Raw genomic sequence first — 12,552 nt, 5'->3', positions numbered from 1 at the left:
AGTCATGAGGAGAGATAAATAGATTTATAAACTGAGATCCACATATACAATGGAAAACTTAAAAAAAAAAATCTTGAAATATCCTAGGCCATAAGTCTCAATTTTTCATAATCAAATTTAAAACAACAGAGTCACAGTTAATACCTGAATTTGCAATATGAAGCAAGATATATTTTCTCAAGGACTTTTCCTGTAGTTGCTGATATACGAAGCAGCCAATTATGAGCAGTCAGTGCTATGAGTGAGGATTTATAATCTGATGGACTGGGAAGCATTTCTCCCTTAAAAGAGATAAAACTGAAACTGCTTGATCATGAACAATCTACAGTAATCCATATCCAAAGAAAACAGCTAAACAGTCAAACAAGTAAATTTTAAAAAGAAATATTAGTGAGAAAATAAATAAGATGAGGAAAGATTAAAATTGTGAGAAATGATTTTCATTATTAATTTATTAAGTCAGCTTATTCACACAGAGTGCTTAAGCAGTACCTGAAATAATTATTTTTTCATTTAGTCGCCAAAATTGTGCCTCTTTTGTGACCCCATGGACCGTAGCCTGCCAGGCTCCTCTTTCCATGGGATTTTCCTGGCAAGAATACTGGATGGGTCACCATTTCCTTCTCCAGAAATAATTATTACTTATTAATTATTAATCATTAAGTATTCAACAAATGTTAGCCAATCATCATCATAATAACAACAGTAATACAAGTAATACTAATGATGCTGCTATGATAACAATAACAGTTCTTAAAACCAAGTATAACATTAGATAGCATAAGCAATTAAGAGTCATTTCCTAGAACAGATGTTTCTTTATTCCAAGACTTGTTTTCCTATTGATAGAAGTTAAAATGGGAAAAAAGCAATTTATCCCACTAGTCACTGTGGCTCTACTCTAACTCCAAATGGAAAGCTAACATCCAGAATCAAAGCAGCCAAAGAACAGAGATGGACCTACTTTTAAAGATAATCCTTGACTCCAATGAACTACCCTCCAAAAGGGCACATCTGCCACTGAGGAGCTACCTTAGGGTGGAAGTCTAGGGCAGGAAGAGAAAGAGAAGCTAAGGGTTCTACTTTGATTTGTAGAATAAAAAGGAAGTTCAAAGATGAAAGTTAAGAATAGAGAAGTTAAAATTAATCTAATATTGCTTCGGCTGAAAAGGGAATAGAAAAGAATGCAGGCACATTTATTTTACTTATGTGCCTTAAGATTTGTCTCCTGTTTCAAATGTTAGGGAAAGAAACTAGGTTTTTGTGTGTGTTTGTTTCTTGGTTGTGTGTGTGTGTTTTAACTTATTAGCTACTTAAGTCCTATACTAAAATCACAGGCAATGATGTAATTTTTTTTATTCTTTGATGTCTTACATAAGTATTACCTCAAGGAATTTTTAAAGTTTTAAAAAATGTATCACCTATATCTTGCCTATTAAAAAAAATTAGGTAGCAAACGTAATAGGTTTGAGCTATTTTCCTAAACTAAAAGTTGTATTTCACACCCTGTCTCAGAAGAGAAGTTTAAAGAAGAGAAGAGAAGTTTAAATTTAGTTTCACAATGAGTATATTAACAACAATACTATATGCTTTGTTGTTTTTCTCAATGGAAAATCTTGGTTCACTTCAAATAAGATGAGCAAAATGTTCAAAGAGAAGTGAGATTAGGAATTAGGTTACTAGAAACTTTATTTTTATAAAGATTGCTCTAAATTTTTGTTGCTTTGCATTGACATCTTTCAAAATTTTTCTCAATTAAGGAATCTGTCATCCTCTTCCCCTCATCAATTAAAGTGGATTAGAAGGCTTTAGATGGTGGGGGCAAAATAGTTATTTTTAACTTTCAATAAGGAGTTGGGGAAGAAAATGTAGATTTAAAGCTTCTTATTTTTAAAAAGGAAACTTCAATGAAAAGAGAGTAACTGTCCAGGGAAAATTACAATTTTATGTACAAACAAGTCTTTTTTTTTCCTTTTAAAGAATTATAATAATAAATGCAAAGCATAGGCTATTAACTTTAAACATTATTTTTGGTGATATATCCTATTTTTCCTAAAAAACGAAACAGCCAGATTAAAAGACTGGATTAACTTGCTGCAGTACTCCTTAAATGTTTCTTACAACACTGATCCCATGGAAAATTAATATTTAGAAATATAACTCAAAATAGGAAGTTCTATGATCAAAAGAGTTGGGAAAATGGTTTGACAATAACCATCCACATTAGTATTATTATAAGTATTAATAGTATTAAAGGCTCTGTGAAGTAATTCTACAAATAAATTTGTTTCCCAACTCCTCTAACAAGGATAAGATGTTAATATCTTATGAAAAAAGTGTTCTGAAAAATACACACAGGGGCAATATGGATCTGATGGAATGAGCTTATCTGTTATTTTATTTTTCATTTTTATCTTATTATTTCCTAAGAAGATTAATAGAGGAAACCCATAAGAATCCACTTTCAGAGTCATGAAACATAACTCCTGCCCTAAATACTTATTGTCTCAATATATTAAGTAGAATAATCTCTTAAACATTGAGAATAACTGCAAACTAGCTTATATTGCTTATGAAACCTTTAACCTTTTCTAGTTTTCAAGATTAAAAAATGGTATTAAAAGTATATTCACAGTATTAACATATAATTTTTTAAGACAGAAGTTACTTCATGAGGAAAAATAAAAATAAAAAATATGCTCTCTTTTTGCTTCCTTTCAAGGTTTAAGAATCACTATGATACTTAAACGTTTTATTTCTTTATACAATATATTAACAATAAGCAGTTCTTCTAGACTACAAATGCTTTAGAAACATGCTATGAAAGCAAATCTTACCACTGGGCATTCCCATAATAAAGCATCTTCTATTTTTTCTGATTTGGAACATCTTGGCATTTCATAAAGTTTTCGTGGCTCTGATGCAACACTGGGGGGAAAAAAGATTATTCTTCTTCATAAATAAGACAGTGTTTGCTTGGATTTCAGCGATTTTTTTAATTCAGAGATTTGGAACACCAAAAATACAACCTGCTGCTTTGCTTTCCTCTTCTTAACTAAATGTCAACATTACTTTTTAATCACAAAATTCATAATACACATTCATAGAAAAAATATCAAATATGTAATAAATTATAATAGCACAAAACTATCCAATATTAATATTTTGGTTCAGTTATTAATATTTTGGCTCATTTCACTCTACTTTTTCTTTATACACTTATACCCACCTGCAGATCATTTTCCAAAATTAGAGCATATTGAATTGTTTCTTTTCCTTTTAACATTTACTACCAATATCTCTGTTGAATTTCACCTTCATAATCTGTTATTCCAACATTGTGAAATGAAAATTAAAGAGTTCCTTTCTTTCAACTAGTAGTAGAAAACCAGTAGATGAAAAAGATAAAAAAGGAAACTTCCCAAACCAGAAAGAAAAAAGAATTAAAAAAAAAAAGAACAGAACATCTAAGGACTATGGGATAATTAGAAAACGTGTAATGTACACATAATGAGAATACCAAAAGAAGAAGAAAGAGAACAAAACAAATGTGGGAGGTATCAAACCAATTATATCAATGATCACTTTAAATGTGAATGGTCTAAAATACACCTGTCAGAAGACAAACTGATAGAGTGAATAAAAAACAAGACTTGAATATGTTATATACAAGTAACCCACTTTAAATATAAAGACACAGATATAAAAGCAAAGGGATGGAGAAAGATATACCATGCAAATACTACCTTAAAAAAAAAAAGCAAGCAAGCTGGAGTAACCATATTAATATCAGACAAAGTAGACTTCCACACTGAAAATTATCAGGGATAAAGAGTAGAATTATATAATGTGAATGCATCTAACAACACAATGTCAAAATACTGAGACAAAAATGGTGGAATACAAGGAGAAACAGACAAATCCACCATTATACTTAGAGACTTCAAAACAATCCATCAGTACCTGACAGATCCAACAAATAGAGTAGGTAAGAATATAGTTGAACTGACCAGTACCGACAATCAGCTGGCTCAAACTGACATCTTTAGACTACTTCAGCAACAATACATTCTCCTCAAGCCCATGTGAAGAGTTCACCATGACAGACTACACTCTGGGTCATAAAATACTAGAATTTAAAAGACTAGAAAAAAATATAAAATATGGTCTCAGACCATAATGGATTTAGGTTAGATACCAATAGCAGATAGCTGTAAAATCTCCAAATACTTGGAGCTTAAATGACACATTTCTAATTAACACAGGGGTCTGGCTTAGTGGTAAAGAATCCACCTGCCAATGAAGGAGACTCAGGTTTGATCCCTGGGTAGGGAAGATCCCCTGGAGTAGGAAATGGCAACCCACTCCAGTATTCTTGCATAGTCGGACATGGCTGAGCAGACTGAGCACAACTGAGGGAATGAGCTCGCGCAAAGAAAAAAGTAGAAAAAAGTCCAGAGAACTTTTAAATCGAATATACAATGTTTCAACATTTGTGAGATACAGGAAAAAACCGTGCTTAGAGGAAAATGTATGGCATTTAATATATACTTTAGAAAAGGAGAAATGCTTCTGGGCTGGTGAACACATGAAGATTCAGGAAGAGTGATATGCTCAGAGGGCACAGAATTTCTGTGCTCCTTCCCACATACCTTGCCCTATGCATCTCTTCCATCTGGCTGTTCTTGTGTTATCAAGTTTTATAATAAACTGGTAATCTACTAAGAAGCCAGTCACCAAAAACAAGTCACACACACACAAAAGTCAAGTATTACATGATTCAATTTTTTGGAAATGCCCACAATGGGTGAACCTACGGAAACAAAGTAGTCTAGCAGGTGCATAGGGCTGAGGGTGGAGAAGGTACGCTGGTGACAGCCAAAGGGTAGGGTCTGGGGGTTTTGTGAGGTAAAGAAGTTGTTTTAAAATTAATTGTAGTGATGGTTGCGTATATGAACCATCAATGGTTCATCAAATCATTTTCACTGAATATGAATTTCAAGGATGCAAAAATTGAATTGTATGCTTTAAATGGGTGAATTATTAAGCTGTTAAATAAGAAAATAACCCTACTTTTTTAGAGGAGCAAACTTAAGTGCGGCATGTTTGGAATATGTTTTAAAATATTTAGCAAAGGTATAAAGGAAAAGGATATGGGGACAGATAAGCAAATGTGGCAAAAATCTTGATCCTTTCTGAGTCTAGGTAATGAATGTATGGGGGCTCACTATACTATTTATATATATACACTATATAGACTACGTTAGCAAGTCTGAAATTTTTCTTTTAAAACAAAGGCAAGTACTTTCAAACCAAAATACAGAAATTCTTCCCTAAAACAGCATCTAATTAGTAGGTACTTGGATCTCCTGACATCTGGTATCCCTTAGGCACAATAAAATACTACACTGTACTCAGCAATCTGTCATTTTGCCTACATTATAAATTCTCTTTAAATTGGTATTTACACAGATGAAACCTCAGCCTTTAGGTTTAACAAGATGTTAAATTACATGCATTTTATACCCTACCCTTATTTTGAACCCATTTTTCCATTCTGTTACACTAAGCACTAATGTAGGCATGTGTTTCTATAAAAATTAAAGGTCAACAGTCAAATGAATTACATCAAAAATTTCACCAAGATACCTGCTGATACAGCACCGATAATTGTTAAAGTATATTCTTCCTCTCTCATAGGCTATAGGTGATTTGGAATGAGTTGTCCAAACATTCTTAAATTTAGTACTTTCCTGAAAAACACAAGGAATTTCGGTTTAGGAAATAACTCATACGTTTCTACTGTGCACCAATCTTAAATTGGATATTTAAATTTACAGTTTTCAAAATAACTTCAAGTACGTTCTTAAAAAATAGTATGTTCAATTATTCTTCACTCTGCCCTCACATTTCGGCTTAAGTGGGGTAATTAATTTTTAGAAAAATTGTTTGCAAGATATAAGAAAGTTAAAACTAAAAGCATGTGCTGCTAAGTCGCTTCAGTCGTGTCCGACTCTGTACGACCCCACAGACGGCAGCCCACCAGGTTCCTCCGTCCCTGGGATTCTCCAGGCAAGAATACTGGAGTGGGTTGCCGCTTCCTTCTCCAACGCATGCATGCATGCTAAGTCGCTTCAGTCGGGTCCGACTCTGTGCGACCCGTTAGACAGCAGCCCACCGGGCTCCTCTGTCCACAAGGCTCTCCAGGCAAGAACACTGGAGTGGGTTGCCATTTCCTTCTCCATAAAGCATGTGACGGTTCTGCTAATGGCTATTTACTAACCCCCAGTTTCAAGGCCGTGATCACCCTGCCCATCACTTGCGATCTTCTTAAAAGGGAATTATACTGCGTAAAAACTGCAGCCCAGCAGTAAGTCTGCCTCTCCCCTACGCCCGCGACCCCCGTCGCCCCGCTGCTCTTCGTTCCCCTCCCGGCCGGCAGGCGGTCACCTGGCACACCAGCGCCCGCAGGATGCCCAGGTTCGTCCTCTGCACCATGCCCGCGTCGCGCGAGAAAAAGCCCAGCGCCCGGCGACTGAGCCGACCGCACACGTTGGGCTTCTGGCTTGGGCCCATGGAGGCGCGGGCCCGGCAGAGCGGAAGAGGGGCGCGCCCCTTACTCCCGCGCCGGGAAGCGGCCACTATCTCCGAACCTCCTGGCCCCAACTCCTCGAGGAGCCCAGAAAAACTGACACCGGGAGCTGGGCCCGGAAGGGCACAGCTGTGGGGCGAGGGACGACAGAGCCGGCGCCGCCTGAGAGCCGAGATTGGGCAAGGGAAAAAACCCCCTTCCGGGCTGGCCCGGCAAACACTATACAGCTCCGGACCCAGCGGCAGACACTGCAACGTACTTAACGCGCAGTCAGCCGAAGCCGTTCACTTGCCGGAAAACGTAGTTCCCAGTGTCCGCAGAGGGATCCTGGCTTGTACCCAGAACTACAATCCCCATCAGGCAGCGGGCAATGAGCCCTTGCCCAGGCCCCGCCTCCAACCCGCCTCGGCCCCGCCTCCAACCCACCGCGGCCCCACCTTACCCCCTCTCTTCTGGCCGGCCGGAGGCTGCGCCGTAGGGTTGGCGTGGCTTTCCGGCTCTGTTCGCGACGCCTGGGGAGGATTGTGGGGGCGCTGTGCTGCCGCCTCTTGGTCTGTGTTCCGTGTTCGCTCCGTGCACTCAGGGGTCCGTCCCTTGCCGCCCCTGTGCCCCCACGCTTGTCAGTCCCCGACTTTCGCTCTGGGAGCCCTGGCTGGGTGTCGAGAGGGGGTCTGTGTCGTGTGCGACCGCCCCTCCCCTCCCCACAAGGCAGCGTCTTGTGAAAAAGAAAGGTACGCCCTCGGCTTTCCCCTCAGTCTTAACGTTGGATGTTGTGGATGGTTAAACATTTTGGGTCCTTGAACACTGTGCTTTGTAATTATGAGTTAGTGGTGAAAATACTGACATTACTACCGAAGTAGAGTTGAATTACTCTTCTAGAGGCCCGCCCCTCCGTGGCCCGTGGAGACTCAGGCTGGTTTTGCGATAATTGCTGCATTTTCCTTCCTCTCGCCTTTTTCCCCTCCTCTTTATTGAGGAATGAAATATGAAATATTTACATTGTTTTTAGACTGCCTAAGATGTTCCACGTTGATTCCTCTAAGATAACTGTGAGTGGCCCTCCCGGTCGGGTCAATTTTCCTGTCATATCTTCAGGGGCTGTGTCACTGAGGATATGCCATTCCTACCACACTAAGTTTTCAGTAAGCATGTCCCAGACGAGACCCATTGCTTTGCCTGTAAGTCCCTTGAGCATGGTGCCTTTGCGTCTCCCACGTGGCCTCTTGTTCACACATGGGCTAGGGTGTGATTGCATCGGACTGACAAGGCAAAAAGTACAGTAACTCTGTGAGTGTGCTGTTTTTAAGCGTTTAGGATGAAACTTTTTAACCCTGCTAAATTTCCATCCTGCTAAATTTCCTTTGGGGCCTGGGCTTTTGCTGATTTTTCATGACTTATTTACAGCATACTGTGGAGTGCTTTGTATATTTTTAGAGAGCGCTATAATAGTTAATTTGGTAATTCATGAATGCAGCTGTCACTGAGAAAACAGACCCAGAAAAGATAACTGGATTTTCTTTGGCTGAAATGAAATTCAAATCACTGCTGAATTGAATTCATCTTTTTTTTTTCTCCTTTCCCTTCACCCCCATTTGCTTGTCTTTCAGTGGTCTCACAAACAAGTCACCCAAGGGACAGTCGTCCTAGCTGCCCTCTTTTCCATCACCTTCAACCAAGTACTTTTGATTCTGTTATCCATCTCCTCTTCATATCCCCCCTACCCCAAATAATTTAGGGCCTCACCATTTTTTCACATTATTATATTATGTAGCCTCCTCTCTGCCTTACTTAAATACTTCCAATTCCAACCCTCCACACTGCTGCCAGAGTGATTTTTCTAAAGCACAAATCTGTCATTTCCCTATTAAGTCTTTCAGTGGCTTCCAGTCACCCAGAGCAGAATTTCTCAAACCTACGTAGATACCTAGGATTTTCTATGGTGAACTTAAAATATGTTCAGTACATTAGATATATGCAAATATAAAACTGTATATAAACTCCTTATTGTTGTATCTTTTGAACAACTATAACGCTCAAACAGTTGTACATTAAATGAACTATGAAACAAACTCTGATGAATGCTTATTCACTGATACCAGTGAGACTGTTTGCCAGACCTGTCATGCTTCACTGTTCTTGGGGGCGTGAATTCCTTACAGAAAGACCTGTCCTTACTGCCCTTGCTGCTGCTACTGCTAAGTCGCTTCAGTTGTGTCTGACTCTGTGCGACCCCATAGATGCAGCCCACCAGGCTCCCCCATCCTTGGGATTCTCTAGACAAGAATACTGGAATGGGTTGCCATTTCCTTCTCCAATGCATGGAAGTGAAAAGTCAAAGTGAAGTCGCTCAGTCGTGTCCGACTCTTAGTGACCCCATGGACTGCAGCCTACCAGGCTCCTCCGTCCGTGGGATTTTTCAGGCAAGAGTACTGGAGTGGGGTGCCATTGCTTTACCCGGTGACTTCACCTCTTTTCTTTATTTAAACCACTGTAAAAACCTTCCTTTGTTCCTTGTGTTAAGATTTCATTTGACCTTCACTTGACAAACACCATTTACATAAAATAGTCTCCATGTCTCTCATTAACCTGTGCCAATGACAAATAGTCCCACTTGTTAGCCAGTGCAGTTCTAAACGCAAACGTGATTTGAAATCAATCAAATTTGATTGTGACAATGATTAATCAAAGGGATGATCCAGAGTATCCTTTTGTTCAAAAAAATTTTGTTTAGATTTTTATCAAATTGAAAATAAAAAGTATCCCTAGGGAAGTCTCATCATCTTGAGACTACATGTACCAATCCCTCATGGTCTGTATAGGTGCTTTATAGGACAAAGTCTGTAAGTCTCAGTGTAGTATACAGGGCACTTGTTATCTGCATCTTGCCCACATTTTCAGCCTCATCTTTGCCCATCCTTCACATTCGCTCCTGTGGTTCTGACACGTTTCCTCCTTGCTCAAGCCAGGGTCCCTTTACATTAAAATTTTTCTTTATCTGGATCTCCCTTCCTCTCCTCTTATCCATTTATCTCAAGACTCATGTCAGGTATCTCAGCTCCTCTCACTTGTCCTGACCCTTTGGTCTTAGTGATAACCTTGCCTCTTGTGTTACTCTGCATTCACTGGCTGTAGCACTATATTAGAATTGTTTGTCTTTCCAACGTTTGTTTAGAGAGGTCCATTCATTCATTCAACATCCATATGCATTAGCCACATTTTAGGCACTGTGCTCTGGATGCATATGTATGTTGGATGAATGTTAGTCACTCAGTCATGTCCAACTCTTTGTGACCCCATGGACTGTAGTCCATCAGGCTCTGTCCATGGGATTCTCTAGGCAAGAATACTGGAGTGGGTTGCCATTTCCTTCACCAGGGGACTTTCCCAACCCAGGGATCGAACCCAGATCTTCTACACTGCAGGCAGTTTCTTTACCGTCTGAGCTACCAGGGAAGCCATGTTGAATGAATGGGCTCTTCTAAAAACAATGTATGTATAGATTCTATTATCATTAACTAAATACTTTTAACATAGAACTATATTTAGTCTTTATTCTTTAAATGTAGGAAACCACAGAATTAATAAGAAGAAATGTTGTTTTATTTGCTGAATTGTGTCTGACTTTTGCAACCCCATGGACTGGCCTACCAGGCTCCTTTGTCTATGGGATTTCCCAGGCAAGAATACTGGAGTGGATTGCCATTTCCTCCTCCAAGGGATCTTCCTGACCCAGGGATCGAACCTGTGTCTCCTGCGTTGCAGACAGATTCTTTACACTGAGCCAACAGAGAAACCCAGCCAATAAGAAGAAATAACTTAAAAAAAAACTTTTATCCCTAACAGTTCTCCCTATAAAGTAGATATTTTCTTGTTGAAGGTAAAATGGCATAAACCCCTAGCTTAAGATTTGGAAATGACTTCTCTGGGAGGCCTGGCGTGCTGCAATTCATGGGGTCGCAAAGAGTCAGACACGACTGAGCGACTGATCTGATCTGATCTGATCTCTTAATTTGGGGCATAGAACAAACATTAATTCTTTTTTTTCATTCTGTGTCTATATGATGCTTTGAGAATACTTAACCATCCTTGCCACGATACTTTCAAGATGAAGAAGAGATAAGAGTTCAGAAGTTAATAAAATGCTTTTTGTTCATATATTTTGTTTAAAGAGGGCTAACAGAATAAATATATAAAGCACTCTGATTATTAAACCTAAACATTTACTCAGAGACAAAAACAAATTTGAACCAAGGCCACAAGAGGTCATTCATTCAACATGTAATTATTTTCATCTACAATGTGCTGGGAACTATTTTGGCATAGGGTTTAACTGATCAGGGAACAAGATCCTCACATGTCCAGGGAGATAGACAGTAAATAGATTTTTAAAATATTTTCAGGTAGTGATAAAGTACTGTGAAGAAGATAAAACGGGGATGTGCTTGATAGTGAGTGGTTGGGAGCCCTGCTGTACCCAGAATGGTCAAGAAAGGCCTTTCTGAAGAGTGGAGTTTTGAACTGAGCCTTGAATGAGGATGAGCCAATCTACACAGAACTAAAGTTAGAGTAGTTCAGGCAGAGGGATGTTCCAATACAGGGTCCCCAGGGCAATAACAACGTTGGATTATTCTAAAACTATCAGAAGGCTTGTACGCCTTGTCAGGAGTAAGGAATTTTGGATTTTATTCTGTGGTGAAGGGAAGCCATGGGACACTCTGGAGAAGGAAAGTAACATGATCTGATTTGTTTTGATGAGATCATTGTGGCTATAGTGTAGAGAATAAACTGCAGGGGCACGAGAATGGAAACAAGGACATGGTGGCTGTGGCACTGGCCCAGATAAGCGACGGTAAATGAGCTAGAGTGGCAGGGGGAGAGGGAAAGAAGGTAACCGATTCAGGATATATTTATATTAAAAGCAGAATTGACAGGACTTCTGATGATTTGAATATTAAAGGTATTAAAAAATATTAAAGATACTAAATAAAAAGTGTCAGTTCAGTTCAGTCACTCATTCGTGTCCGAGTCTTTGCAACCCCATGGACTGCAGCACACCAGGCTTCCCTGTCCATCACCAACTCCCAGAGCTTGCTCAAACTCATGTGCATTGAGTTGGTGATGCCATCCAACCATCTCATTCTCTATTGTCCCCTTCTCCTCCTGCCCTCAGTATTTCCCAGCATCAGGGTCTTTTCCAGTGAGTCAGTTCTTCACATCAAGTGGCCAGAGTATTGGAGTTTCAGCTTCAGCAAGCAGAACCACAAATAAACATCCCAAACTCCGCCCACCCAAAAAAAAAAAAAAAAAAAAAAATGGAAAGCAGGGAAATAGTAGATGTGCTGTCAATGAAGGAAACAAAGATTTTATTAAATTAACACATTAACATTGTAGACATTAATGCTGGAGAATGTTAGGATCTGTTCTATGGCTGGGGCATGTGGGAAGAGAGGAGTAAAATCAGGCCAGAAATAGGCAGGGGTCAGAGCTTGTTGGTCCATGGCAGTGTGATGGAAAAAAATTTCTATAGAGTGATGTGACATTCCCTTTAAGAGATAGTTGCATACAGCATCAGGGCAAGAGTGAAGCAGACCAGTTAGCAGGTTAATTGTGTAGTTTGGGTGAGAGTTTTTTTTTGGAAATTTCTTTTGAAATCAATTGAGGCTTTTTTAACTGTAAATTTGGTTCTTTTATTTTTCTCTGTATATTTTAATGATATGTAGTATCATTAAATGTACATTTAATGATGTACTACATTGTAGTACAAATATGTAGTACATTCATTCATATGCAAAATCCAGAAAGATTTAGGTTTAAAGGATTGGTAGTAAAGTTTGCAAGCTATTTATTTTAAAAATTTTACTTATTAAAAAGAATATGTATAGCTAACATGGCATAACATATAAATAATAAATAAAATGAATACCTAGATAGCTATCATTAACCTTAATAAAACAGAACAT

The 12,552-nt window shown here is 38.9% G+C and overlaps 2 protein-coding genes across 7 annotated transcripts in view; one reads left to right on the top strand and one right to left on the bottom strand.

The window, feature by feature from the left end:
* Positions 1–6,953, bottom strand: part of DCAF17 (DDB1 and CUL4 associated factor 17) — a 29,698-nt gene extending 22,745 nt beyond the window's left edge. For 2 of the 4 annotated variants that reach the window (XM_005887579.3, XM_070358367.1), the window contains exons 1-4: positions 6,451–6,845; positions 5,650–5,753; positions 2,838–2,928; positions 145–281 (exon numbers count right to left, since the gene is read on the bottom strand). In XM_005887579.3, the coding sequence (XP_005887641.1) occupies positions 145–281; positions 2,838–2,928; positions 5,650–5,753; positions 6,451–6,576 (458 nt within the window). In that variant the 5' untranslated portion in view covers positions 6,577–6,845. The other 2 variants (XM_070358374.1, XM_070358360.1) reach the window with 2 other exon arrangements.
* A 122-nt stretch (positions 6,954–7,075) lies between these two features.
* METTL8 (methyltransferase 8, tRNA N3-cytidine) overlaps positions 7,076–12,552 on the top strand; it is a 91,499-nt gene continuing 86,022 nt past the window's right edge. For all 3 annotated transcript variants that reach the window (XR_011461642.1, XR_011461643.1, XM_005887581.2), the window contains exon 1: positions 7,076–7,323. The gene's annotated coding sequence lies outside the window, so the exon portion shown is untranslated. The remainder of the gene's footprint in view (positions 7,324–12,552) is intronic.

This window comes from Bos mutus, chromosome 2 (genome assembly GCF_027580195.1).
Source record: "Bos mutus isolate GX-2022 chromosome 2, NWIPB_WYAK_1.1, whole genome shotgun sequence".
NCBI classification, from domain to species: Eukaryota; Metazoa; Chordata; class Mammalia; order Artiodactyla; family Bovidae; genus Bos; species Bos mutus.
The sequence above is the reverse complement of the archived record's forward strand: the minus strand, read 5'-3'. Positions and strand labels throughout refer to the sequence as shown.